We start from the raw sequence: 27601 nt of genomic DNA on the forward strand, positions 1-27601 counted from the left end.
TGCTCCTTTAGCTCTGAGAGCAAGATGTTATTGCTTTCGGCTTTATTTCACACTCCCTTAGAGAAATACCTTCAATCTAAAAGTCAGCATGAAATAGCATTCATAACCCATTTTACTTCCATAATGTTATATATTTTTGAGTGAAACAAAATGGTTAGATTGGTTAGATGGTTTATCTGGTTAGATAAACCCAACAGACTGAAATGGGTTAAATAAACCTGTAGAACTAAACTTGATGAAAAAACCTGTAGGATTTAAAGAGTTAGATAAACCCGTAGGACTCAAAAGAGTTAGATAAGCCTATAGGACTTAAACAGTATGGAAAACCTGTAGGACTTAAAAGAGTTAGATAGACCTGTAGAACTTAAACGAGATGGAAAAACCTGTAGGACTTAAAAGAGTTAGATAAACCTATAGGACTTAAACATGAGGAGACCTGTAGGACTTAAAAGAGTTAGATAAACCTGTAGGACTTAAAAGAGTTAGATAAACCTGTAGGACTCAAAAGAGTTAGATAAAACTGTAAGACTTAAGCATGAGGAAACCTGTAGGACTTAAAAGAGTTAGATAAACCTGTAGGACTTAAACGAGATGGAAAAACCTGTAGGACTTAAAAGAGTTAGATAAACCTGTAGGATTAAAAAGAGTTAGATAAACCTGTAGGTCTTAAAGGGGATGGAAAAACCTTTAGGACTTAAGAGTTAGCCCTGACCCTAGGGGCCTTAACCTTAAAGCCCAAAGTATACTTCGGTCAGATGCGAATGCTGAGCGTCCGTGTACAGAACGCGTGATACAATTCTCACCATCAGCAGGGTGCTTGAGCACTGAACGCGTGCAACCCAATTTTTCTAACTGTGAGTCTTTGAACGCACAGAATGCGCATGGAATTATTTGCACTAATTTATGGGTCCAAAAGGTGGACACTCACATTTGAGCCAAAGTTTTCATGAAGATGCGCTAGAAGAATAAAGAAGACATTTTTATGGGTCTAAACTCCTTAAGAAAGATAGTCCGGTGTTTTGTACAATCATAGCGTGCATGCACCATACCGCCTGTGTATGCACCGTCAGATGGAGTATACTTTGACAGGCTCACGCTTGACTGTACGCAGAAGCTGAGCACTCACGTCAAAAAGGAAGAATACTTTGGGCTTAACCCTAACCTTAACCTGTAGGACTTGAGAGAGTCAGATAAACCCATAGGACTTAAACGAGATAGATTGACCTGCACAAGGGTGTAGCTTTGGCTTGAACATCAATGTTTCCATTGATCATGGTATAAATATTGGGGGGGTTGTACTTGCTTGTTTTGATTATTGGGGGGGTTACCTCCCCCCCATCCCCCTGGAATCTACTCCCCTGGACCTGCAGGACTTAAATGGGACAGGTAAACCTGCAGGATTTTAATAAGTTAGATAAACCTATAAAACTGTAACTGGTATGGTAAACGTGTAGGATTTAAACAACATAGATAAACCTGTAGGACTTAAACAAGTTAGGTAGGACTTCAGAACAAAAAGCCAATGTGTTAGAAACTGATGCTGTTTTTATGTGTGTGTGTGTGTGTGTGTGGATGTGCAGACAGGGGGTTGGAACATCACAGAGTCTTGGGATAAAGAAAACTTAATGGATGTTTTGAAAACAGTGTCTGGACCTTACAGAGCTCAGCCCTTCTTTACTGTTGGTGTCAGTGTGGACCCAAAAAACTCAAACAGCAATATCATTCAGGTGCATATACTCTTTATGTTTATGGCCCAAGATATTTGCCTGTTGTTTTATATTTACTGTTTTTACCACCCGTACAGTATGTCTCTCATGATTGTTCACCTGTGTAAACGTCCTGTTTCCTCAGGTTGACCAATCAGGACTCTTCCTGCCTTCTCGAGATTATTACCTCAATAAGACAAATGAAAAGGTAGAAATTAGCAGAGCTTCAAGTATTGTAACAGTCTGTTAGGGTATGTAACATGATGCATTTGTAAATGTTTTTGTTTGTGTTTGTTGAGGTGTTAAAGGCCTATCTGGACTACATGGTGGAACTGGGTTTGTTGTTGGGAGGAGACAAGAATTCCACTCAGGGTCAGATGCAGCAAATCTTGGACTTCGAGACTGCACTAGCCAACATCACCGTGCCTCAGGATGAACGCAGAGACGAGGAGAAGATCTATCACAAGATAACGATAGCTGAGCTCCAGGTGTGTGTGTGCGCTCAGTAGGTTTTAATTATACAAAATTTTTAATGATTTGTAGTTGCTGTGTTAAATAGATAAAAGTCCAAAAATGTCGATGCAAAATGTGTTCAGTTCCTAGCTGAATTTTTGGGTTCATTAGTTTTCATCATTAAATCAGTATGAGTGTGTGTTTCAGCATATTGCTTGTTAAAGGTGTTCGTGATGAGTGTGTTTTGAGATACGAGAAGGGAGCGTTTATGAATAATGCAAGAAGTGTGTGTGTGAGTGGGTGTATGTACGGCATTTACGAGCTCAGAATCAGAGAACAGGATGAGAAAAACATATTTTTGATCTATCTATCTGTCTGTCTGTCTGTCTGTCTCTTGTCTGTCTTGATTCAATAATAGAATACAACACCACATCCACTCTTTTGTCTTATTTCTCAGGTCATCTTTCTATGCATACTAATATTCATTCCTTTTTGTGTCATGTGGCTTTTTTCCAGCATTGATTTATTAAGAGACTTTTGTCTTTGTGCAGCTGCGTTCAGGGAAATTTTATTTTGTTAAGGCCCCTGTGATTCATGTGGCAACAGTTGCTGAGCAACAATGTCATTTTGTTTCATCTTTTTCCTCCTCTGTAGAGTGGGGTAGCGAGAAGTGGAGGGGTCGACATAACGGATGATCGCTTACTAGTTAAATTACGTGTGTTGTGTCAGTATAAAGGGCATAAGTGTAAGTGTTATAGGAATTATGAGGATTTATGTTTATAATATTAAAGATTTATTTGTAATCTATTTACTTTTAAAGTTACTTTTAAATTACTTCTCTCATATCCTAGTTTATCGGAATGAACAAAGCCAAATACAAGCCATTTGCTTAATAAGTTATTAAGTCAACCTACCAAAGGCTTACTTATAGTTGTCTCTGCAGATTACCCTTTATAACAACAACAAAATTACACACTTTACCTTCAGGGCATTTGTCTGCCTAAAGTAGAGCGATATTACTCTCTTGTTTTCGTCTGCTATGTTTCGTGTCTCACCTCATGTGAGAGTCAATTCATATTTTGCATGTTTATTTGCAAAGCATCCACAAGAGTCCACTTGCTTTTTAATTTTATAAAAAAAAAAAAAAAAAAAAACAGCTTCACTGCAACCTTATGAAACTTCTAACCATAAGAGAGAGAGAAAATAGTCAATTTCTGCCACCTAGTCTTTTCTTCCTCCAGACACCCAAAGTAAGGATAAGGGCTCTGGTATATGGGGGGGCTTTCAACTGAGTGTTTATGATGGTGGTCTTTGCTGTATTGGACCTTAGGGCAGAGCGGCTAGAATTGCATCTGGGTCACAGGAATGAAAACATGCAGATTATTGTCTCTATCCTGCTGCATAGTTGAGTATTTAGCGAAACAGCAAATCCAAACATGCATTCCAGTTCGGTTTCATAGCCATCGAAAAACCATTATGCTTGCAACTAAAAAACAAAAACATGCAAAAGAACAACAAAGATCAGTTATAGAAAAAAGGGAATGAAAGTTGGTCATTAATAAGGATGTAAATAACTTTGATCCCTCTTCATATTAGGTGTCTTCGACTACTATGTACTTACATTAGAAAATTAAGCATTTATTACAATGTGCTTAATGTGTAGATATTAACATGTTGTTCTGCGAAATGTTTTGTGTAGGTTTAGGGGTATGGTTGGGTTTAAGTATAGGTTTAGGGATAGGGGTAGGGTCAGCAGTGTAATTACATATGTAAATACAATCATTAGTGCTGGGTAATAAGCCAATATTGTCATGGCGGCAATATAAAGTGTGAATCGAAAGAGATTTTGCTATGTCGTGTATATCGCAATATGTAAATATTCATGTGCGTGGCATGAGTGTCTATCACTGGACAGGGCTTCATGTGAGACTGAGAGAACTGAAGAGACATGGAGAAAGACATCTCCACAGAATGGGACGACTCCCAAACAAGTCTAGAAAATGCAGAGGAGCTTATTATTAAAACAGGTGCGACATCTGTAGTGTGGGTTCACAAAAGCTGACACAGAGCAGAAAAATTTAAGTGAAGCATGCAAAAGAATATTAATAAAGCTAAATGATGCGCTCCGCATTAATGCAATAAAAAAAAAAAAAAAAAAAGAAAAGAAATAGAAAGAATTGTTTATATAATTTTGGATATTTCTGCAAGAAGGGTATATATATATATATTTTTTTTTTTTTGCTTATGTATTATTTTCTTTGTTGCATTGCTTTGAGAAGATCTTGAGTTTTTTAAGGAAATTAATAATAATAATATTGTTGGTCAACAACATAGACTGAAATGTGGAAATGTGGCATTATATTAAATTTAGGTTGATTTAAAACCAAGTTGTGTGGTTTATTTTTTATTATTATTTTTTTTTTTAAAGTTTACTTTGAATATGTTTGTCAAATAAAGAGAAAAATAAATAAGAGAATATAAAGTATTTAATTCACTGCCAAGATTATCCAAAAATAGGCATTACAATATGGTTATTTATCCTCTTCAATTCTGGTGCACTTTTTTTTTTTTTTTTGGCTACTTCCTGCAATTTTTCACACAAATTTAAAAGCTCACCATTCACACATACTGTGGACTAATTGCACAAAATTGGTCTCATTTTTCAGAACTTTCAACAGGCTTTCATTTGACATGTGACTTGTCTGTTTAAGTGCTATATAAAAGACTTTTATATTCATATTAATATTTCTACCACATTACCTTTGGGTGGGCTTCTTTGCCAGGCGGATGTTTTCAGTCCTTATTTTATCTTATGTAATCATAGTTATGCTGATCTGTGAACAGTTCAGATTCTAAGCTTTCAAACGATCACATATGCCTGACTTATGTATACAGGAACTTTAACATTTTAAGTGTAAACTTAAAGTGTATTTCACAATACAGTGTCCATAGAGTTTAACGGATATATAAACCAAGGTTTATAACTATATTGTGATCTATATCGTTATCGTGACATAAAATAACTCATATCATGATTTAAGATTTTTGGTCAAATCGCCCACCCCTAAAACATATGTTCACAAGTACAATGCATCTGGGCCCATATTCACAAAGATTTTCTCCAAAGAGTTTCTAGCTAAGAGTTTTTGCTTAAATGCTATTCACAAAACTGCTAAGAGCTCATTTGTACCAAGGAAATCTTAATGTAAGAGTAAAGCGGAGTTGACCTCGGTGCTATGGATGATGTCACATTTTATGACTGCGCTCTTTTAAATCACCCAAAGTGATTGGTAGACAGGGAATCGCTATTTGTCAACAAATTCCTCATAGACAGATAGCAGGATATATATAGCAAATATAATATTAGATACCCTCAAATATAATGTTGGATAACACCATCACGACTCAGACGATACCTTTTTTTAAAGGCCAATGTCAATAGTATATTGTTTTTAATATTATAATGTTGTATTATTAAAAAACATAGACTCCGTTGCGATTCAGATGATACCTTTTTAAGGTTTAATATTCGAAAACATTGTTTTTAATGTGGATTGACGACAGCTGACATGCTTCGAATAATTTGTTAGTCACTCTTAGGGGTTTAGAAGTTCTCAGGAGGACTTCTAAACTGTCGTGGGATTAGGAGCTACTTTTAGCGTTAAGATACTTCTAGAATTACTCTTAGATTAAAATTTTACGAGTCCTAAAATTAGGAGTGACGCCCCTAATTTGTAAGAGCTGATCCTAAATTTCCGTGTTAGGAGCTACTTTTAGCCTTAAGATTGTTTGTGAATATGTGCCCAGATGCTTAATTTTTTTAATTTATGTGCATAGTAGTTAAAGACACCTAGTATAGCTTGTCTGTAACTTTTTCCACCAAAACAGTTTACCCAAAAACGACTTCAGTCAGTGGTTACAAAAAACTGTTCTGTTTTACATAAGACAGGTCGCACCTAGTGGTAGCCGCAATATTAACAGTTCTCAGCTTGTTTTGGATGCGCAGCCTACAAAAAGAATATGGCATGCAGATAACTAACACAAAATCAATTTTGTGATGGTGTTCTATTCATTGGACTTCGCTGATTGACGCAGATATGTGTCAGTATATGGTCCAAGACCACTTTCGTCTCATATCCACCAGAGAAACATAAGGAAAAAATTACTTAATGCACCCTTAATTCATGAGAGGCTCAATGTAGACCTTCTGTATATGTCATGATCACTCTCGAAAAACGAAAAATGTATGTGTTTTGTTATTGGATCTCTAAGTAAAACCTTGTAACGGGTAAAGCATGGGCAAGGAGGAGGCGGGAACCGGCAGAACAGTCAACGTAAACTTTAATGACATAAACTCAACTTAAAACAACATAAAACACATAGACGCACACACACACACACACACACACACACACATACACACAGCGGCCGCGTGTGTCTCTCTCTCTCAAACTGGCGCCTCTGGCTCGTCTTTATACCCCTCTCGGCTGATTAGCCCAATTCAGGGCCGAGCATGTGTCCTCACGGCCCGGCCCCGCCCTCCTCCTCATCACAAACCTCTTTATCTCTCTCTCTCTCTCTCTCTCTCTCTCTCTCTCTATGAAATGTATGAGGGAGTATTCTGATGTTTAATGCTGCTAATGTTGCCGTTATGTCGTTTCGGTCATAGATGTTGGCCCCGGCAGTTGATTGGCTAGATTATCTGAACTCCGCCCTCTCGCCGCTGGAGTTGAATGAAACTGAGCCTGTGGTGGTCTACGCAAAAGAATACCTGCAACAGGTTTCAGAGCTCATCAACAAGACCGACCGCAGGTATGGCCGTCTCTAATTACAGCTAATCAGAGTTCAGCAAAAAGGCGGCCCCTCTGAGAATGCCTGATTAGATCATGGATCAGAACATTCAGTTCTTTCTATCTACTGTATCTATCCACCTGTTCAAGGATATTAATACCTTTATTCCTTTTACAACTTCTTTTACACTGTCTCTCTCTTTACATGGATAAGTAAATGAATATACATGCAGGAATGGTCCTTTTTTTAAATGTTCTGACATGTTCTCTGTCTTTCTTCTTCAGTCTTCTGAATAATTACATGATCTGGAACCTGGTGCAGAAAGCAGCCTCCAGTTTAGACCAGCGGTTTGAGAATGCTCAGGATAAGCTACTGGAAAGCCTTTATGGCACCAAGAAGGTGTGTGTAAAGTGAATGTGGGAATTAAAGGGATAGCTCACCCAAAAATGTAACTTTTGTCATTTACTTACCCTGATGTCATTCTGAATCCAAATGACTTTCTTTCTTCAGTGGAACACAAAAGGAGATGTTTAGCAGATTGTCATACAATGAAGAAGTATGTGAAATGGAGCTGTTTAAGTCCAAAATATGTTCCCAAAATAAGCATGTTTCTTCAGAAGACTTGAAATATTGTGCATGAGTAGTATTAGACTACTTCTATGACCCATTTTTGGTGCTTTTTGTCATTTTTGGAGCTCAACAGCCCCAGTCCCCATTCACTTTCATTGTATGGAAAAGAGCACCTGAGGGTGGTTACACAAAGACAGGATATTCATTTTTGGGTGAACTATTTCTTTATGGAGAGATTCTTTCTCTTCTTTTCAAACAATCTGCGATGCAATTAATGTACTGTATATATTGTAAACAACAAACAATTACTGGATATATTGTGTTATTGTGCAATCAGAACATTATTAATATCCAGGCACAAGTCAAATCTAAAATCTGGTCCTCATTTTGTATTTTATGACTACTTGTTTCAGGTTACCTGGGGAGTTCATCTGAATGTAATTTGTGCATTTGTGTGTTCTATATGCAGTCCTGTACCCCGCGGTGGCAGACGTGCATTGGGAACACAGACGACACTCTTGGTTTTGCATTGGGTGCTCTTTTCGTCAAAGCCACCTTTGACAAACAAAGCAAAGAAATAGTAAGTCACTCAAAGCCACTGTGAGTCATTAAAAAGTGAAGTGTGCAATTTCGGCACTATATGGCACCAAAATAGCAAAAATAATGACTGTTTTTAAACAGATTTCCTGAATGCTTCCTTTGTCTGCCAAAGACATTCATGGCCAAATTTACTAAACAGTTGCGCCACTTTTCCGCGTGGTATTTCAATGCAAAAAGCTACGGTGTTTAAGAGGGCTTCAGCCCCCCTAAAATTCAGAGTCCCCCTACAAATCTGTGACTTTTCAATCAGCACACAAGTGTTTTAAACAGCTGCAGCCACAATGCTGCACTTGTTTGAAGTGAAAGATGCTTTGGGAGGTTTTCCCACCTGTAAAGACTGACTGTAGCATGAGCCAATAGCATTGGAGTGTGGGCTGTGAAGGACCATATCATTGGTTTGACCCATTGAAAAAATACACCCCATTTACGAGTGAGCTTCAGCGTCTTTTGACAGAGTGAAGGAGAGGAGGCATGTTGCTCGTTTAGTTTGGTAATCTCGTTTAAGAAGGAGAGAAAGGGGCTGGATTAATTAAGAGTAAAAGTGACCGGGCCTAGGTAGCTCAGCATGTATTGACACTGACTACCACCCCTGGAGTCGTGAGTTCGAATCCAGGGTGTGCTGAGTGACTCCAACCGGGTCTCCTAAGTAACCAAATTGGCCCAGTTGCTAGGGAGGGTAGAGTCACACCTCGTGGTCGCGATTAGTGGTTCTCACTCTCAATGGGGCACGTGGTAAGTTGTGCGTGGATCGCGGAGAGTAGCATGAGCCTCCACATGCTGTGAGTCTCCGCGGTGTCATGCACATCGAGCCACGCGATAAAATGCGCAGATTGGCTGTCTCAGAATCGGAGGCAACTGAGACTTGTCCTCCGCCACCCGGATTTAGGTGAGTAACCGCGCCACCACGAGGACCTAGTAAGTAGTGGGAATTGGGCATGCCAATTTGGGGAGAAAAGGGGATAAAAAAAAAAAAAAAAGAGTAAAAGTGACTAATGACATTACAGTGACATGGGGATGTAATTAAAACCTGTAATTACTTTAGGCTATGTTGTCTTTTTTGTATACCTTGATGGTCATGCACAACAGCAGTTCACAAAATGATGTGCTTTGTTGTCATTTGTGGGGAAAATGCTTATGATATTTAAACACTGATAAAGTCTCTTAGTAGACATGCTAATTTGAATAAAGTATAATTAGATTTGTCTCGGTTGTGAACATCTCTGCTTTATCAATGATTTAATGACCCAAAACACATAAAAGATGTTCATATGTTGCCACCTACAGGTGTAAAAATGTGATTTAAAAAAATGGTTACTAAATGAATGTGAACAAACCTGAACTAATCTTATATATATATATACTGAATATTTATATAAATTACATATTTATGACATACAGAGAAACATCATTTGGAGTTAATTTACTCTATTAAAAAACAACCAAGCTAAATATGACATTTATTGTAATAATAGGTTTTTCTGGTGTTTGGTAGAACTTTTATCTTTAGAAGTTGCGAAATTATTGATTTTCTATAATAAACACAATTTTATTTTCATTTGTTAATAAATCGAAAATAAATAAAAAATCATTTGAATGGTTCTTTAAACAGTTTCAGTTTTTTATAACTTTATAAGTGTTTAATATAGAAAATGACAATATTGTGAATGTATATTAGCTGGCTATCTTGAATGATGTAAACAGTAAAAACATAAAAGCAAAAAAAAACATCTATGCTAAATAGTGAAATACATCAAATGTGCCCATCTAATAGTGTCATTGATGGCTTAGCCCCTCTAAGATCAAAATCCTAGAATCGTGCACGCTCTTTGTTCATAAAATTTGTCCGGCACTATTACCGCTAGATGAAAGCAGGTGGTAAAATGAATTTCATTTCAAAGAGATATTTTAATACGTCGCCTATTTGTCTACAGTAATTCATGAAATAATAATCAAATGATGAAGAGGAGCATTATAACCTAAGATGCGCATATAGTCAAGTGCACTCTCTGTATGTAAAGAGATGATTCAGGTGTCTGGAATCACAATAGTGGGACGATGCTCTACAGTCCTGGCAGGGTGTGCTGTTTTCTTCGCTACATAGCGCTCAGAATCGGCCTGCAAGATCAGAATTGTGCTTGCAAAATTGTGTTCAGCAGCGATTTTGTGGGCGCGTTGGTGCTGTTGCCTGAGCTGCATAATTCCTTTAGAGAATCGGGCACTAAACCAGCACAGACAGTATGTGCAAATAACCTCCAGTTTTACCAGTTCCAATTCTCCTCAGTATTTTAACATAAAGAAATGGCACACTACATCTTTAAGACAAAAAAAAAAAACGCTAGAAACCCAAAAGTTTTCATTTTAACTGTGTTTTAAGTATTTAAAAATGCTTAACGGTTGTGTTTTTGTAAGTTCCTCACATGGTGAATTTAGAAGCTCAGTGATGGTGCGAGTTTGCCACCATATGGCATCAGTGTGCACTGCATCTTGAGCACACAATGCGGTCTCTTTTTTTCCATAATGCAGGCAGAGGGGATGATCAATGAAATCCGCACAGCTTTCAAAGACGCTCTAGACAATTTGAACTGGATGGATGAACAGACCCGACAAGCTGCCAAGGACAAGGTTAGAGCAGATTGAATGATATAGAATGATAGAGTCAACTGCCTGACTGGATATCCAAAACTTGAGGATTTGTCTGGGATTCAAGACAGTGAAAACAGCTTATCGTAAATAGTTTGTGTTGGTTGCCAGAAGATCAGGTTAATGTGTCTTTCCTGGCTCTAGGCGGATGCCATCTACGACATGATCGGATTCCCAGACTTCATTCTGGACTCCAAAGAGCTTGATGATGTGTATGATGGGGTGAGTCAGCAAATACATGAATACGTTGCCCCCAAAACATTTCTGAACATTTAAAAATCACACTAAAAAATGTATTGCATTAGATAAAAGTATGAAACCGTGTGGCATTTATTTTAAAGAAAGATAACACAAGCTCATTTCACTTGTTTTCATTATTAAGTGTGTCCAGATACTTGTTGGGGGGAACTGAATATCAAGAATAGCAGTAAAGTCATGCTTTTTTGGTAAAAAGTAACAAAGATACAAGGTTAATAATGGTTGTGGAGACAGCATGAATAATTCAAATATTTATTACATTATACATTTATGATTATTTAAAATCTACATTATGTTTGTTTTATTAAATATTCAAGAAATACTATGAAATAGTATTACATTTATTAAAAGTTTCAAATATTTGGGTTGACATTTGGTGTGTATGTCCTTGTAGTATGAGGTCACAGAGGACAATTTTTTCCAGAATACGATCAACTTCTACAACTTTTCAGCTCGAGTGATGGCCGACCAGCTCCGCAAGCCACCAAACAGAGACCAGTGAGTTTAAGTGTGTGTGTGTGTGTGTGTGTGTGTGTGTGTGTGTGTGTGTTAGAGAAAAATTTGACATATAATGTTAGATGGTTGCCGACACCTGATTACAGTATCTTTGCATCTATAGATGGAGTATGACTCCACCCACGGTGAACGCATACTACATGCCAACCAAGAATGGAATTGTCTTCCCTGCTGGAATCTTACAGGCCCCGTTCTACGCCCAGGATCACCCTAAGTAAGTTATCCAGGCTGAAATAGTTAGCTGCAGCTAACACACTTTTAAATACATAAAATTTAAAGATACATGGAGGATTTCTCATTTAATTATTCATTAGAAATGAACAAAATATCAATATTGTATACCTTTTAAATGCTTCAATTTTCATCTTGAAGACTTAGAGTGTACATGTTTATGTCTCACAGAGCTTTAAACTTTGGTGGAATTGGAGTGGTCATGGGACATGAGTTAACACATGCTTTTGATGATCAAGGTAAGTACACACCCAAGCAAGGACACTAGCGGTCGTTGTAGTTGACCCTAAAATGAAAACGAGATGACAAGAGATTTTTAGGCAGAATGTTAGCCTTAGTCACCTTTCGCTTTCAATATATGGTAAAAAGGATACACTGAAAGTCAATAGTAACTGAGGCTAACATTCTGCCTAGCATCACCTTTTGTATTCTATGAAAGGAAAAAAAAGTCATACAGGATTTGAGGGTAAATGATGGCAGAATTTGCATTTTGGGTGAGCCATCCTTTTTTTCACAGGCAGAGAGTATGACAAAGATGGGAACCTTCGACCGTGGTGGCAGAACTCCTCGGTGGACGCGTTTAAGAATCGCACAGAGTGTATGGTCGATCAGTACACTCAATACACTATCAATGGAGAACACATAAATGGAAAACAGACGCTGGGAGAAAACATAGCTGACAATGGCGGTTTAAAGGCTGCCTATCATGTAAGTAATTCGCTGAGGGAATTGCTTCTTAAATACATGTTGCAGCATATACTGTACACATAGCTCCGTGTGCTGATGTAGCAGTACGGTAATTCATTTTATTAATAAAACACCATTCTCCACCTATCAAAAACACATAAGGCCAGGTTTGATCTGCGTTTTTGACAAGGCTCCATTTTGTGGTGATGGATATACAGTACATATGAATGTACCTTTATTTATTAAAACAAATAGATAACACTCACTATAAAGCCCATATCTATAATGTCTTCACAATGCATTATAAATATGGGCTTCATAGTGAGTGTTACCTATTTGTTTTGTTTTAATAATGCATTTGTAATGTCTCATAATACATCTTATAGTATGTTATAAATTATCTTAAAATAATTTTCCAGGTTCAATACAAGTTAAGCTCAATCGACAGCATTTGTGGCATAATGTTGATTACCACAAAAATGTATTTCGACTCGTTCCTCCTTTTCTTAAAAAAAAAAAAAAAGCAAAAATCGAGGTTACAGTGAACCATTTACAATGGAAGTGAATGGAGCAGGGGTGTAGATTCTGGGGGGGATGGGGGGGGTAGTTTAAACACAGAAATGTGAAGCTTATAATTTTATAAAAGCACTTGGATTCATTATTCTGTTAAAACTTGTGTATTATTTGAGTTTTAAAGTTGTTGAAATTGTCATTTTTACAGTCGTTTTAGGGTTTGTTGACATTACATTGTCTTGGTAACGAAGTTGTAAAATTGGTTATAACTTTACACAGAAAAGGTTTGCAAGTGATTTTATCGTGCTAAAATAATTTTTACATGCATATCCTTTATGTCTTGTGGCTATACTTTTGAAACAGTGAGTATTTAAATGTTCAAAAATTGGCCCCCATTCCCTTCCATTGCAAGTGTCTCTTAACCTCGATTTTTGCTTTTTTTTTTTTAAAGAAAAGGAGAAACAAGTCAAAATTCATTTTTGTTAATTATGCCACAAATGCTTTCGATTGTGCAACAAAAGCTTTTGATTGAGCTTAACTTGTATTGAACCCAGAATATTCCCTTAAATAATTGTAACCACAGTTCAAAGATAGTGTTACCAGCAAATCCTCTGAGTTGGAGACAAATACAGATTTTCCAAGACCCAGACCAATGCCTGATTGCTTAAGTCCCAGACCAAATACTAGCTTCATCCACTGGCAGGAGTTTAGAATATTCCAGATTTCCAAGAATGATGCACCACGTAAAAAGAATTATGCATATGTAAAAGGACTGGTAAATTGGTTTCAGAGCAAAGATACTTGTCTTATTTACTTATTCTCAGTAAAATGTCCCAAAACAAACCATCATACAAATGAGTAGGGCTGTTGTTGTGCAGTGCGAGTTGCAGCACTGAATTTTTTTAGTGGGCACAGAGATGCGTGAGCTGAGCACACTCTCCCAGAATGACTATGTAGCACTGGGAAGTTTAATTAATTGTAAATGATTAAAATGGTTCGTTTTGATGTTTCATTGATACAAGAAAAATTATTCAATGGCTTCCGAGCGCCACTTGAGCGCTTAATACACTCGTACATCTATGCATGTACTGCGCATGCTCAGCTTGCACATGCGCGTCCACAAAATAAAAGGTAGCACAATAATTTTCATCAAATTAACATTGTATTTGTAAAGCAAGTAAAGAACAGAAACTATAATTGAATTACTGAAAAAGAAAAGTTATTCCTTGCATCACTTCGTAACAGGAAAATTTTGTCTGATTCGAATTATTGTGATGGATCACACCCTCATCTACACTCTTTTCACTATGTGCTTTGAAGTGACTGAATGGATGTCAAAATGATACAATTGTGAGTTAATATAAGTGAGTATAATATTTAGTATCAGACACATCGCTGTTCTATTACAAGTGTTCTTGGTGTGTGAAATAGTTTATCCTTTATTAACGTGTAGGCCCTACATGAGTATACCATAGAGCAGTGGTTCTTAACCAGGAGGCTGGGACCCACAAGGGGGCCTCAGCCCATTTCCAAGAGGGCCTCAAGATGAATTTGCTACACAACATATAAAATGCTAAAACATGCTAAAAATCAAGATATAACATGCAAACTCTAAATTCTTTATTTTAATTCAACAACTCCTGTCAACAACAGTTTTTGTTTTAAAAATGGGGCTTTGAATGTTCTCTTGGGCAATGGGGGTTTTGGAATCAAAAAGGTTGAGAACCACTGCCTTAGAGCACAAAGTGTGATTAAAACTAGCCTAATATTTTTCAGATTCAAACTTTTTATTGATTAAAAACAAAACAGAATAAAACATATCAATGTACAGAATAAACTTTTAACCCCTTTAAACCCCCACTGATTCTTAAACTGATTAAGGCATACCCTTGCATCCCTAAACATAGTTTTAACTTATTTTAAGTTAAACCCTTTAACTTAAAAGGGTTTAACTTAATTGGGCATCCCCAATTTGGAATGCCCAATACCCAATGCGCTCTAAGTCCTCGTGGTGGCGTAGTGACTCAATCCGCATGGCGGAGTATGAATCTCAGTTGCCTCCAAGTCTGAGACAGTCAATCTGTGCATCTTATCACGTGGCTTGTTGAGCGCGTTACCGCAAAGACATAGTGTGTGTGGAGGCTTCACGCTATTCTCCGCTGCATCCACGCACAACTCACCACGTGCCCCACCGAGAGCGAGAACCACATTATAGCGACCACGAGGATGTTACCCCATGTGACTCTACCCTCCCTAGCAAACGGGCCAATTTGGTTGCTTAGGAGACCTGGCTGGAGTCACTAGTTTTAACATTTTTAAGAATTCTTTCCCACTCCCCATCCTCCAATACTAAGTTCAAATCTCTTTCCCATAACCTCTTAACCCTCTGGGGTCTGAACCCTCTTTTTGCTTAAAAACATATTAATGGCTAAAGTCTGATAAAACTGTATTCAGCACAAATTGGGCTACAATAATATGTGAGCAACATGTATGTACATATTTGTATTTTTGAGAAAATAACGTTTATGCGTGTTTTTTGAACTAAGTCACTGAAATAAGGCCATATAACACATACTAAACATTTGTTCACGAGACTTTTGAGAACTGGATCTTGTAGCCTAGAGTTTTTGCTACAAAAATGATGTGAAAACCATCCTGATCACTCATTCAGACAAAACAATATAGTCATTTAACTTTTGTAAGACACTTTTAGTGTTAGAAAGGCCATATGCGAGGAGGCGTGGATGATCATGAATATTGTGAACATTTTTACAATTTAAAATAACTTTTCTATTTGAATATATTGTAAAATGCAATTTATTCCCGTGACCAAAGCTGAATTTTCAGCATCATTACTGCAGTCTTCAGTGTCACATGATCCTTCAGAAATCATTCTAATATGCTGATTTTCTAATATGGGCATATTTACAGCACATTTTACACATTTACACCCGAACAGATATTTGCAAACACAAGCTTCGTTGATGATAATGAGGCAGCGTAAACACTAGTTAAAATATAATCTAAACATTCATATTATTTGATATCAAATGCCTTCTCTGCGTCAAGTGAGATGATCATTCTCTACCAACCACATAATATTTATAAAATGTCTAATATTATCAGAAGTACTACGACCACAAATAATCCCCACTTGATCTATATATGTACAATAGATGAAAATACTCTGCTTAATCGATTAGCCAGAATTTTAGACAATATTTCTACATCTAATTGGATCAGGGAAATTGGATGATAACTTTTACATTCATTTGGGTCCTTATCTTTTTTAAGAATGAGACTGATCAGGGCTTGCGTCATGGTTGCCTGTAGTTCATCTTTCTTTAATGACTGTGGGTAAACTTCTAACATAATTGGAGCCAGTTCTGTGACATGAGATCTAAAAAATTCTATGGCAGAACCATTTGCCCCCGGTGCCTTACCTGTTGGCAAGGCTTTAATTACCTCAACAAGCTCCTCCAAAGTAATATCTGAGTCAAGAAAGTCTTTTTGATCACTCGTCAATTTAGGAAGTTCTAATGGCTCTGCAAAGTTTCTAGGGCTGCAACTAACAATTATTTTGATAATCAGTTAATCTAATGATCATTAGAATGATTATTCGACTATTTGGCGATTATTGCAACGATTAATCATTAGCTCGTAACCGATTATTCAGCTTGTGCCCCGACTTAAATGGTTGTATAAAATGCTTACTAACAATTAAGAGGACAAAATCATCTTTTAAAAATTCTTCTAAATGACATTCACTGAATTAAAGGGAAAATATTTTTTATTAAGTTTAATTCAGTTAAGAAATTCACTGCAAAAAAATCCTATTGTTATTGAGTGTTTTTGTCTTGTTTTCCATTTAAAATTGTCTAAAAATCCTTAAAACAAGATACATTTACTTGAGAAGCAGCACATCATATATTTAGACTTTCTTTAAGAGAATGTATCTTAAATATAAGTGCATTATGTATATAAGTGTATTTTTTCACTTGGTTATACTTCTGCGAGTGCAGTAAAGACAAAATATACTTATATTCAAGATCTATTCTCTAAAAGCAAGTCTTAATATCTTATATGCTGCTTCTCAGGTGAATGCGTCTTTTTTTAAAGGATTTTTAGATATTTTAAAATATTTGTATATTTAATATTATATTCAACATTCTCAGATAAAAAAAATTCTTCTGCAGTATAGCTGCTAAACAAATGCACGTTGTTTTAAAGGAGTTTTAGATATTTATATTTGAAAACAAGCCAATTTTGTTTTGTTTTTTATGAAAAAAAAAATTAAAAACATATTTTGTTGCAGTGTATAATGGGGCGAAGACTACCCTCTCTCTCACATTTTTGTTCACTTCAATCCATCTTTAACTCTCAAAAAAACAAACTCTCTCTTATTAATAAAGCTGCGTATTGCCACTTTTCTTCATGATAAGAAATGCAGTGACACATATTATGATTCAATAAGTCACGAGCCATCATATTATAATCTAGCTGCAGCAAGCGTGTGCGCTCGGGATGAGCATCCCCGCGACAGAGTGTGCGTCAGCCGGATGCAGTTTCAGTCTCTATCCCTTAGATCGGGACATTCATGCAACTCATAGAAGAGGCGCTGACCGCACAGAGAAATGCCAGTTTCGGAGTTTGTAGTTATTTACAGTACATGATCTGCTCCCATATTATTTGAACTTTAATAAAGCTATAACGCATTAAGTATAACTGCATTTAAGATGTAACGGGGTGTTTCCTTTAAAGACGCTCGACACACAAGTTTTGCTTCAGCGGAGCGGTAGCTCCAGCTCCACTTATTCCACAATGAGAGTGCTTCTGTATTTACTTATTTTGTATTTTTGCATTATAATTCCCTCATACTTTGCGATCTGCATCACCTGAAGCTGTTTGGAAAATTTAGAGTGCATCTGGACTGTGAGCTGTGTAATTCTTCCTCTCCTCAGTCAGACACAAACTGCAGTGCTGCTCTCACGCATCATCATTAGAGTTTAATATGATCTCATGTTATGTTAAATGAGATCAAATGACTATTCGACAATGAAAATTTTTGTCTAAATGTTTTATTGTTGACATTGTCGATAACGTTGACTAATCATTTAAGCTCTAGAAATTTCTAATATATTTATCGGTAGAAGAAGACGTGGAGCTATAAAGATCGAAGTAGAATTCTTTAAAGGCCTTATTAATATTTGTGGCAGAAGTAAATACAGGTGCATCTCAATAAATTAGAATGTCGTGGAAAAGTTCATTTATTTCAGTAATTCAACTCAAATTGTGAAACTCGTGTATTAAATAAATTCAATGCACACAGACTGAAGTAGTTTAAGTCTTTGGTTCTTTTAATTGTGATGATTTTGGCTCACATTTAACAAAAACCCACCAATTCACTATCTCAAAAAATTAGAATATGGTGACATGCCTATCAGCTAATCAACTCAAAACACCTGCAAAGGTTTCCTGAGCCTTCAAAATGGTCTCTCAGTTTGGTTCACTAGGCTACACAATCATGGAGAAGACTGCTGATCTGACAGATGTCCAGAAGACAATCATTGACACCCTTCACAAGGAGGGTAAGCCACAAACATTCATTGCCAAAAAGCTGGCTGTTCACAGAGTGCTGTATCCAAGCATGTTAACAGAAATTTGAGTGGAAGGAAAAAGTGTGGAAGAAAAAGATGCACAACCAACCGAGAGAACCGCAGCCTTATGAGGATTGTCAAGCAAAATCGATTCAAGAATTTGGGTGAACTTCACAAGGAATGGACTGAGGCTGGGGTCAAGGCATTAAGAGCCACCACACACAGACGTGTCAAGGAATTTGACTACAGTTGTTGTATTCCTCTTGTTAAGCCACTCCTGAACCACAGACAACGTCAGAGGTGTCTTACCTGGGCTAAGGAGAAGAAGAACTGGACTGTTGCCCAGTGGTCCAAAGTCCTCTTTTCAGATGAGAGCAAGTTTTGTATTTCATTTGGAAACCAAGCTCCTAGAGTCTGGAGGAAGGGTGGAGAAGCTCATAGCCCAAGTTGCTTGAAGTCCAGTGTTAAGTTTCCACAGTCTGTGATGATTTGGGGTGCAATGTCATCTGCTGGTGTTGGTCCATTGTGTTTTTTGAAAACCAAAGTCACTGCACCCATTTACCAAGAAATTTTGGAGCACTTCATGCTTCCTTCTGCTGACCAGATTTTTAAAGATGCTGATTTCATTTTCCAGCAGGATTTGGCACATGCCCACACTGCCAAAAGCACCAAAAGTTGGTTAAATGACCATGGTGTTGGTGTGCTTGACTGGCCAGCAAACTCACCAGACCTGAACCCCATAGAGAATCTATGGGGTATTGTCAAGAGGAAAATGAGAAACAAGAGACCAAAAAAATGCAGATGAGCTGAAGGCCACTGTCAAAGAAACCTGGGCTTCCATACCACCTCAGCAGTGCCACAAACTGATCACCTCCATGCCACGCCGAATTGAGGCAGTAATTAAAGCAAAAGGAGCCCCTACCAAGTATTGAGTACATATACAGTAAATGAACATACTTTCCAGAAGGCCAACAATTCACTAAAAAATTTTTTTTTTTATTGGTCTTATGATGTATTCTAATTTTTTGAGATAGTGAATTGGTGGGTTTTTGTTAAATGTGAGCCAAAATCATCACAATTAAAAGAACCAAAGACTTAAACTACTTCAGTCTGTGTGCACTGAATTTATTTAATACACAAGTTTCACAATTTGAGTTGAATTACTGAAATAAATGAACTTTTCCACGACATTCTAATTTATTGAGATGCACCTGTATATTGCCTCCAGAAGACCACTGAAGGAATGGTGGAAAAAAACTCTCTGTTTTATGTATCTTACAAGAGGTTTCCCTGCTTTGTCCTCCGACTCAAAATATGTCTGTCTTGCCCTGAATAACCAAAACTTTACCTTCTGTCACAAAATAGTATTGTACCTGTACTTTAGCTGAGTCAACCCTCTAAGACCATGGGATGACATTCGGTGCTTCAGCTCTGTTTCAGCACTTTTAATATTCTTTTCCAATTCTATGAATTCCTGTGCTTTGATCTTTTTAATGAATGAGGCATATTGTATGATCTGCCCCCTAAGAACTGCCTTAAGCGCATTCCATGCCACACCCACAGAGGACACTGAGGACCAATTGGTTTCTACATAAACAATGATTTTACATTTGAAATGAAAAGCTGATTCTTGTAGAAGGGATGTATTAAAGCGCCATCTATATGATTTTCTTTTCTCTATATGTGGCAACATCTCTAATCACACCATAGCATGATCTGAAACTAAAATGTTCCCAATTGAGCAGTCAGTGGCAGATGGAATAAGTGACTTAGATATATAAAAAATATATATATATATATATATTTTCTAGAGTAAATCTTATGGACTGCAGAAAAAAGGTGTCCCTCCCAGATGGATTCAGAAGTCTCCAAATATCTGCAAGACCAAGATTTTTACACATCCTCTGTAGTGCTTGAGACATTTAAATTGTAGATGCTTACTTATCAATGTGATGACTTCCCTGCTCTTACTCAAACCAGCACAGCAAAACACATGCCCACCCCATGCCCTACCAAGCTTTTCAGCTTCCTGTGGAGAAAGGTGCATTTCTTGAAGGAACACTATATCATATTTTTCACGCTTAAGGAAAGATACAACCTTCCTTCTTTTAATAGGGTGCCCCGGCCCATTAACATTCCATATGGAGAGAAATATTTTACCTATATTAAATTGTGACATATTGACATGTAAAGACAAATTGTGTACCCAAGGCAAAATTATATAGACCACTTTCCAAGATTGATGTAACCATCAAATCCTGAACAATCCATAGAAGAAACAAAAAAATGCACTTCAACCCACGCACAACAGTCCCAACTGGCATCCATCCCCCATGCATGCTCACGAGATTTTCCGCAACACTATTGCTACCGGATTGCTCAAGTCCGGTGTTTTATATTTATTAATTTTTTCACTTGCTTTATATTTATTTATTTATTTACATAAACCGTGCCATTAAATTACTCAAAAATGTATTCCATAAAATAAGCCCCAATAAATAATCTCATCAAACCCACAAAATGAACAAATTAACTCAATAATAAGTCAACAAAGGGAGAAAGAGAAAAAAGAAAAAAAGAGTAGTGCGAAAGTCAGTGGACAGTCAACAGGATAACAAACCCTCTCAGGCTTCATCAGTAAAATGCATGATGTGTAGTCAGTATTGTTGACCGAGTGCAGGTAAAATTACCCACTCACACCATTAATTTAATGCAGGCCATAGCTTGTCGTGGGCATGTAAAAGTCTTGCAACCATCCTTGGTGTCAATTCTCAGCTTAGCAGGAATATGCAGTGCAAAGCCCACCTTCTGTTGGTGCAGCAATTATTTACACTCTTTGAATCCGGCCCTCTTTGCTTGTGTTGCCTTAGCAAAGTCCGGAAAAACCATGATGATGTGATCCTCCCAGCACAACTTGCCTTTATTCCTCACCGCTCGCAGAACAAAGTCTCTGTCAGCCGACCACAAGAATCTTACCAGGATAGATCGAGGTCTGTCACCCGCCCCGGGAAGCTGACCGAAAACTCTGTGGGTGCACTCAGTTTCGAGCTGGCAGTCTGCTGTTCATGAAATTCAGAATAAGCCCGTTCAAAAAACATCACCATATCTTAACTTTCCTTTCCCTCGGGAATTCCAAAGAAACGAACATTATTATGCCTGCTCCAATTTTCCATATCTTCTAGTTTTTCCCACACGCTTTCCACATCTTGATAGCAGGCGGGTTAGCCTGTAGCTCTCTTTCTGCCAACTCCAGAAACTTGACCCCGTCCATTCTTGTGATCAGGGTGAAAAGTTTCGCTTCCATAGATGTGATCGCTCGTCGTATGTCAGTGAGGCCCTCCAAGTCGGTCGAGATTTTCATCAGCGCTGCATAAATGTTCGAGATATCCTGACCTACTTCACGAAGCTCGCTGCCACTTTTTACTGGACCTCTGCCATCCTGATCCTGCGAGGTGTCTGACACGTGAGAACATAAGTGCTTTTTAATGTCCCCATAGGCCGATGATTTTGAAATGTTTCGACAACCTGCCCTCCCAACACAGTTTAGCAAACAAAACTATTACAGTTCTCACCGGTTAATATTGCTTAAAAGGATAATTGTGGCAAAGTTTAAGCGGAGCTTGCCTTTAAGTGACCAACCCTCGCATAGCATCACGTGGCTCCCAAAACTAGCATAATATTACGTATACAATATGTAGATGATGCATAGAGGCAAACTAGTAGTATGTGGCCCTTTTTTAATTATTACAGAGATGTGGCCTGCAACACCTTTTTTTCTGCATTTGCCCCCCAATAGAAAAGGTTTGGACACCCCTGCCCTAAGAAATAGATGAAAATAAGATCCCCTAAGACCCAGACCAGTGCCAGACCCCCGTACCAAGAGAAGATCCCCTAAGGCCTTGACCAGTGGACCAATCCCTGACCAAACCAAGACTCCCTAAGAACCAGACCAGGACAGGATCGTCTAAGACCCAGACAATTACTAGACCCCTTAGGACCCATACAATACTAGTCCCCCTAAGACAGACCAATGGACAAATATCAGACCTTCTAAGACCCAGACCCATCTCTGACAAGACCCAGACCAAGACAAGATCCTCTAGACCCAGACTTATACTAGATCCCCTTAGGCTTATACAATACTACACCCCTAAGAGACAGACAAGACAAGATCCCTAAAAACCAGACCAATATTAGACCCCCTAAGACCTATACCAATGCTAGTCCCCCTAAGACCCAGACCAAGAAAAATATCTCCTAAGACCCATATCAATACTACACACCCTTAGACACAGAACAAGACAAGATTCCCAAATCCCAGACCAATATTAGACTGCCTAAGACCCATACCAATACTAGCCCCACTAAGACCCAGATGAATGGACAAATAACAGCTAATCTAAGACTCAGACCAATACCAGACCCCCTAAGACACAGACCTAGACAAGATCCCCTTAAAAAAAGACCAAAACTAGACCCCCTAAGACCTACACTAATGGAAAAATACCAGACCCTCTAAGACCCAGACCATTAGTACACCCTCTAAGACTCATATCAATATTAGACCCCTAAGAGACAGACCAAGACAAGATCCCTAAAAACCAGACCAATATTAGACCCACTAAGACCTATACCAATACTAGTCCCCCTAAGACCCAAACCAATGGACAAAAAACAGATCCTCTCAGACCTCTGACCAAACCCACACTCCCTAAGACCCAGACCAAGACAAGATCCCCTAAACCCAGACTGATACTAGATCTCCTAAGACCCATACAATACTAGTCCCTGTAAGACTCAGACCAATAGATAAATACCAGACCCTCTGAGGCCCAGACAAATCCCTTAGCAAACCCAAACTCCTTAAGACCCAGACTAAGACAAGATTCCCTAGACCCAGACCAATAACAGTCCCCCTAAGATTCAGACCAAGATAAGATTCCATAAAATCCAGACTAAGACTAGACAAATTGAGGACAAGATCTTGACCAAGACAAGATCCCCTAAAATCCAGACTAAGACTTGAGCCATTAAGGCTCAGATCAAGAACAAATCTAGACCCCTCAAGACCCAGATCTGGACCAAGACTAGTCTCCACAAGGCCCAGATCCAGATCAAGACAAGATCCTCTTAAATGCAGACCAAGAATAGACCCATTGAAGCCCAGATCCAGACCAAGTCTAGACTCCTCAAGGCCCAGATCCAGACTAAGACCTAAGTCTAAGACACAGACCAAGACACTTGATAATGTGACCCAGAACACTTATGTGGTCTTCAGAGGTCTCAATAGTCAGACCACAAGATCAAAACTCCAACTATTGGCTACTGAGGTCTAACTCTAGACACTACTTCAATTTATAAAGGCAAATAAAAAAATTTATGATATGTTTGTTTGTGCAGGCATATAAGTCATGGGTGAAAAAGAATGGAGAAGAGAAGAGACTCCCAGCTGTGAACCTCACAAACAACCAGCTCTTCTTTGTGGGTTTTGCACAGGTAATGACTTACAACAACACACCTCATTACAAAAAAAGAAACAGCTTCCAACAATAAAAAAACAGTGCTATGATTCTGAAATCATTAGATCTCAGACACACATTCCTTTTGCTTTTTTTGTTCATAGGTGTGGTGTTCTGTTCGAACACCAGAAAGCGCTCATGAGGGACTGATGACGGACCCTCACAGCCCACCCAAATACCGCGTCATCGGCACTCTGTCCAACTCGCCCGACTTTGCAGAGCACTTCCAGTGCCCACTGGGCTCTCCCATGAACTCAGGCCACCGCTGTGAGGTGTGGTAGAACTGTCACCCAGAAGACATCTGGGCCCACCAGCTTGCTTGCACAGATCAGCCTAGCCACAACACTGACAGATTGACAATAAAAAAAATATTTATGTGCTCAAAATTATATAAAGTGTTGGGCTGAAAGTAGGAGAACGTTGAGAGTATCCTCCAATGTTTATGTTCTCCAATGATTGGGTCAACTGATATCTATTTTCCTCTACCACCATACCAGCCCATGCAGGCTCATTTTATTTATTTGTTTGCTGAACTTTGGGAGACGAGGGGCCAATCAGGGCTCATCCAACACTTGTATGTGTTTTTCTGTGCATCATACCCTGTTTACAACAAGCCTGAATTCTCATCTTCTGGGATGGAAGATTTGACCGCTGTGTTGCCACTGGGAGCACCTCTTTGTGACCTCATAGGAAATGTTTGGCTCCATCTGTTATGACTTCACAGGACGTTTTATGTTCTCATAGTGACCTCACAGGAAGTGCTGAATGACATCTTTGACCCCACAGGAAGGAAGTGCTTTCAAGGATGAAAGTGTATTTCCCAATTTTGATTTCATATAAATGCTATCAAACGGCAGTTATGACAGGGAAAGCCCATGTTTGTTCATCCAACCTGTGGATTAGAGTATCATAGACATATTTTTGTCTAGACAAAGTTAATTTTAAACTGCTCTTTGCCAAAGAACAAATTCAGTTTTGTTGCTTGTGAAAGTGTAAATCCACTGCTTTACCTTCACTGTAATTCAATATGATGTGTTTGCCTTTAGACATTAATGTGTTGTGTTTGAGCAATGCATTTCCATGTCTGTGTCACCACATTGTTTGCCATGTTGTGCTGAACTTTGTCAAGTCTGCTTAAGTGATTTATCACATTACGTCCTGAAAACAAAAAATGTATTCTTTCATCTTCTGCTAAATTTCCCAGGAACCCTAAAAAGTGTTTTAGGGAGTTGCATCAGAGGTGGTTGGATGACTTTAGAAGGATCATATTACCCATTTCAGATTTCACAATTCCATTTTCTAAATTTTTACTGGCTCTAATTTGACCCTGAATGTTTGAATCTGATCACCCATCTCCATTGGTAATGCAGACAGAATTTGTTGTATGGTGTATTTTGAATGCTGCTTACTTCACCTTTTGTTGACCTTTAATCAAAGTTGAATTGCACCATTTTCAAAGCTGAAGCTCTCAGTGTCCATCTTATTTTATTAAACTCTTCAACAAAGGAATAGTCCATCTAAAAGTGAAAATTCTGTCATCGTTTACTCACCCCCATGACGTTCTAAAGCAAATGCTTTTCTTTTTTCCTTTGGATCCCCAAAAGAGATGTTATCAAACGTGGATGGTGATTTGCTGTATACTGTCAAGCTTCAAAAAGGACAAAAAAGCACCATAAAAATATAATCAGTCCCTCTTGCTCTTTATGACTTGTGCACTATATTCCAAGTTTTCTGCATATGACAGCTTTGTGTTAGGTAGCAAAACTCCACTGTAGCTCTCTAATTTAATTTGCACTTGCACATATTCAATTGTAAGGATGTCACGATTGGTCTCAAGACTGTGCTGTTTGATGCTGGCAGAATGTCTTTAGTCGCAAAGTTTGCATATGCGCAAGTGTGTATACGATTTGAGAGCTATGGCAAAGGGGAAGGTTTTCCATTTATAAGGACTTATATTTCACTCAGTTCGTCACACGGCGCACAAGTCACTTTTATGATACTTTTAAACAGCTCACCTTCATTATACACTCCTGGTCACCGTCTACCTTACTTGGAGCAGCTTGAACATTCTTCAAAACATCTTTTTTTTTGCATTTCACGGAAGAAAGAAAAACATAGGTTCAAAACGACATGAGGGTGAAAAAAATCATAATTTTCATTTCTTTGTGATTTCCCCTGCAGTCGTAAAACACATTGCAGTTTGATTGTATATAAAGAAAAGAGGCATTAGTTTGTCTACAGCTTTTCCAAGAACAAACAGAAGTTAAAAACTCAAGTTTTACTCTATGCTGAGTTCATATCGTGTCGTGCTTTGTTTTAGGATTGCTTGAATTGTGTACATATGTCTGAATGCTTCTTGGCTATTTTCATTATGTATTTAATATATACCATGAAGATTTTTGTGACGTTAACGTTGATGGGCTCCATGAGGATTGTGGGGCAGTTTTAGATGCCAGTATAATGTTTGTAGAGGAGAGGTTTGGTTTTGGCCTTAATTATTGAAGGTATAGACCTATGAAATAACATGTACATATACTAATTTTAAAATTTTTCAAATTAAAAACAAAAACACAACGAAAACTTGAAACATTTGAAAGCCTTTAAATAACCAGTGCTTGCCATTAAGTGTGATATGTACCTTCTTTAGTTGCAATTTCAATCTGAAATACCAAGTTGCCAATCCAGATATTCCTGTTGAGACATTTAAGAACAAGGTTTTTGACTGATTGTTCTAATGTTATTGTTGATTTTGTTGGATGAAAGCCATTTTTTTAGGTTTGGTTTAATGGAGTGGAGGTACCCAAAACATTCTGACACCAATACTTTGTTTTCAGTGTGTCAAAGTTAAACTTAGGGAAATGATAGATGTGAAACATTATTTCCAGAATGTCATTGATGTGCCACATACTACATTCCGTTCATAATAATGGGACTGAGCAGGGTGATATTGTCTGCCCTGTCACTGTTAATTGTTGTCATTTTTGCTTTTTTCTTCATTTATGAAGATGCCTTAATTTATAGTGTACATTAAACATTTAATCAACTGGTGTATTATTGTCATCTTCCTTTTGTACTGCTGGCATTGATGTTTGAGAGGTTACACTTTCTTTTAATTGTGTTATCTTTTCTTTTTTTATGAGATGGCATTCCCTGAAATATTAGTTGACAGGGGAAGATGCTCTGCCAAGTGTGTAGTGCAACATTTTGCCTAAAGAACTGTCACTGAAATAAAGGATATATATTATAACAAATAATATTGCACTTGGGTTTCTGTTGAAAATAATCATTGTATTAGTGTGGAAAATAAATTTTGTTACATTTTAAAAACATTTGTGTCATTAAAGGAAAGATATTACAGACATACAGTAAGGGATGATTTTGGTTAATTTGAACAAATTTGGCTTTATTTGAAACTTTTAAAAGACATCAAAAAATAAAATGGGGGAGAATTAGTCAGGACACACTGTATTTTGGCTGAAATTACAGTGTGTTTTATGGGATGCCTATTGTCCCATATTTT

General features: G+C 37.8%; 1 protein-coding gene across 3 annotated transcripts in view; it reads left to right on the forward strand.

The window, feature by feature from the left end:
- The window catches only part of LOC127430196 (endothelin-converting enzyme 2-like), a 98062-nt gene extending 70930 nt beyond the window's left edge, over positions 1-27132 (forward strand). For all 3 annotated transcript variants that reach the window (XM_051679771.1, XM_051679772.1, XM_051679773.1), the window contains 14 exons: positions 1581-1727; positions 1852-1914; positions 2006-2194; positions 6829-6971; positions 7235-7349; positions 7990-8100; positions 10644-10742; positions 10905-10982; positions 11413-11516; positions 11638-11748; positions 11937-12004; positions 12283-12473; positions 23963-24058; positions 24186-27132. In XM_051679771.1, the coding sequence (XP_051535731.1) occupies positions 1581-1727; positions 1852-1914; positions 2006-2194; positions 6829-6971; positions 7235-7349; positions 7990-8100; positions 10644-10742; positions 10905-10982; positions 11413-11516; positions 11638-11748; positions 11937-12004; positions 12283-12473; positions 23963-24058; positions 24186-24362 (1692 nt within the window). In that variant the 3' untranslated portion in view covers positions 24363-27132. The remainder of the gene's footprint in view (positions 1-1580; positions 1728-1851; positions 1915-2005; positions 2195-6828; positions 6972-7234; positions 7350-7989; positions 8101-10643; positions 10743-10904; positions 10983-11412; positions 11517-11637; positions 11749-11936; positions 12005-12282; positions 12474-23962; positions 24059-24185) is intronic.
- Positions 27133-27601: the final 469 nt, after the last annotated feature.

The sequence above is a fragment of the Myxocyprinus asiaticus genome, chromosome 39 (assembly GCF_019703515.2).
Source record: "Myxocyprinus asiaticus isolate MX2 ecotype Aquarium Trade chromosome 39, UBuf_Myxa_2, whole genome shotgun sequence".
Classification (NCBI taxonomy): domain Eukaryota; kingdom Metazoa; phylum Chordata; class Actinopteri; order Cypriniformes; family Catostomidae; genus Myxocyprinus; species Myxocyprinus asiaticus.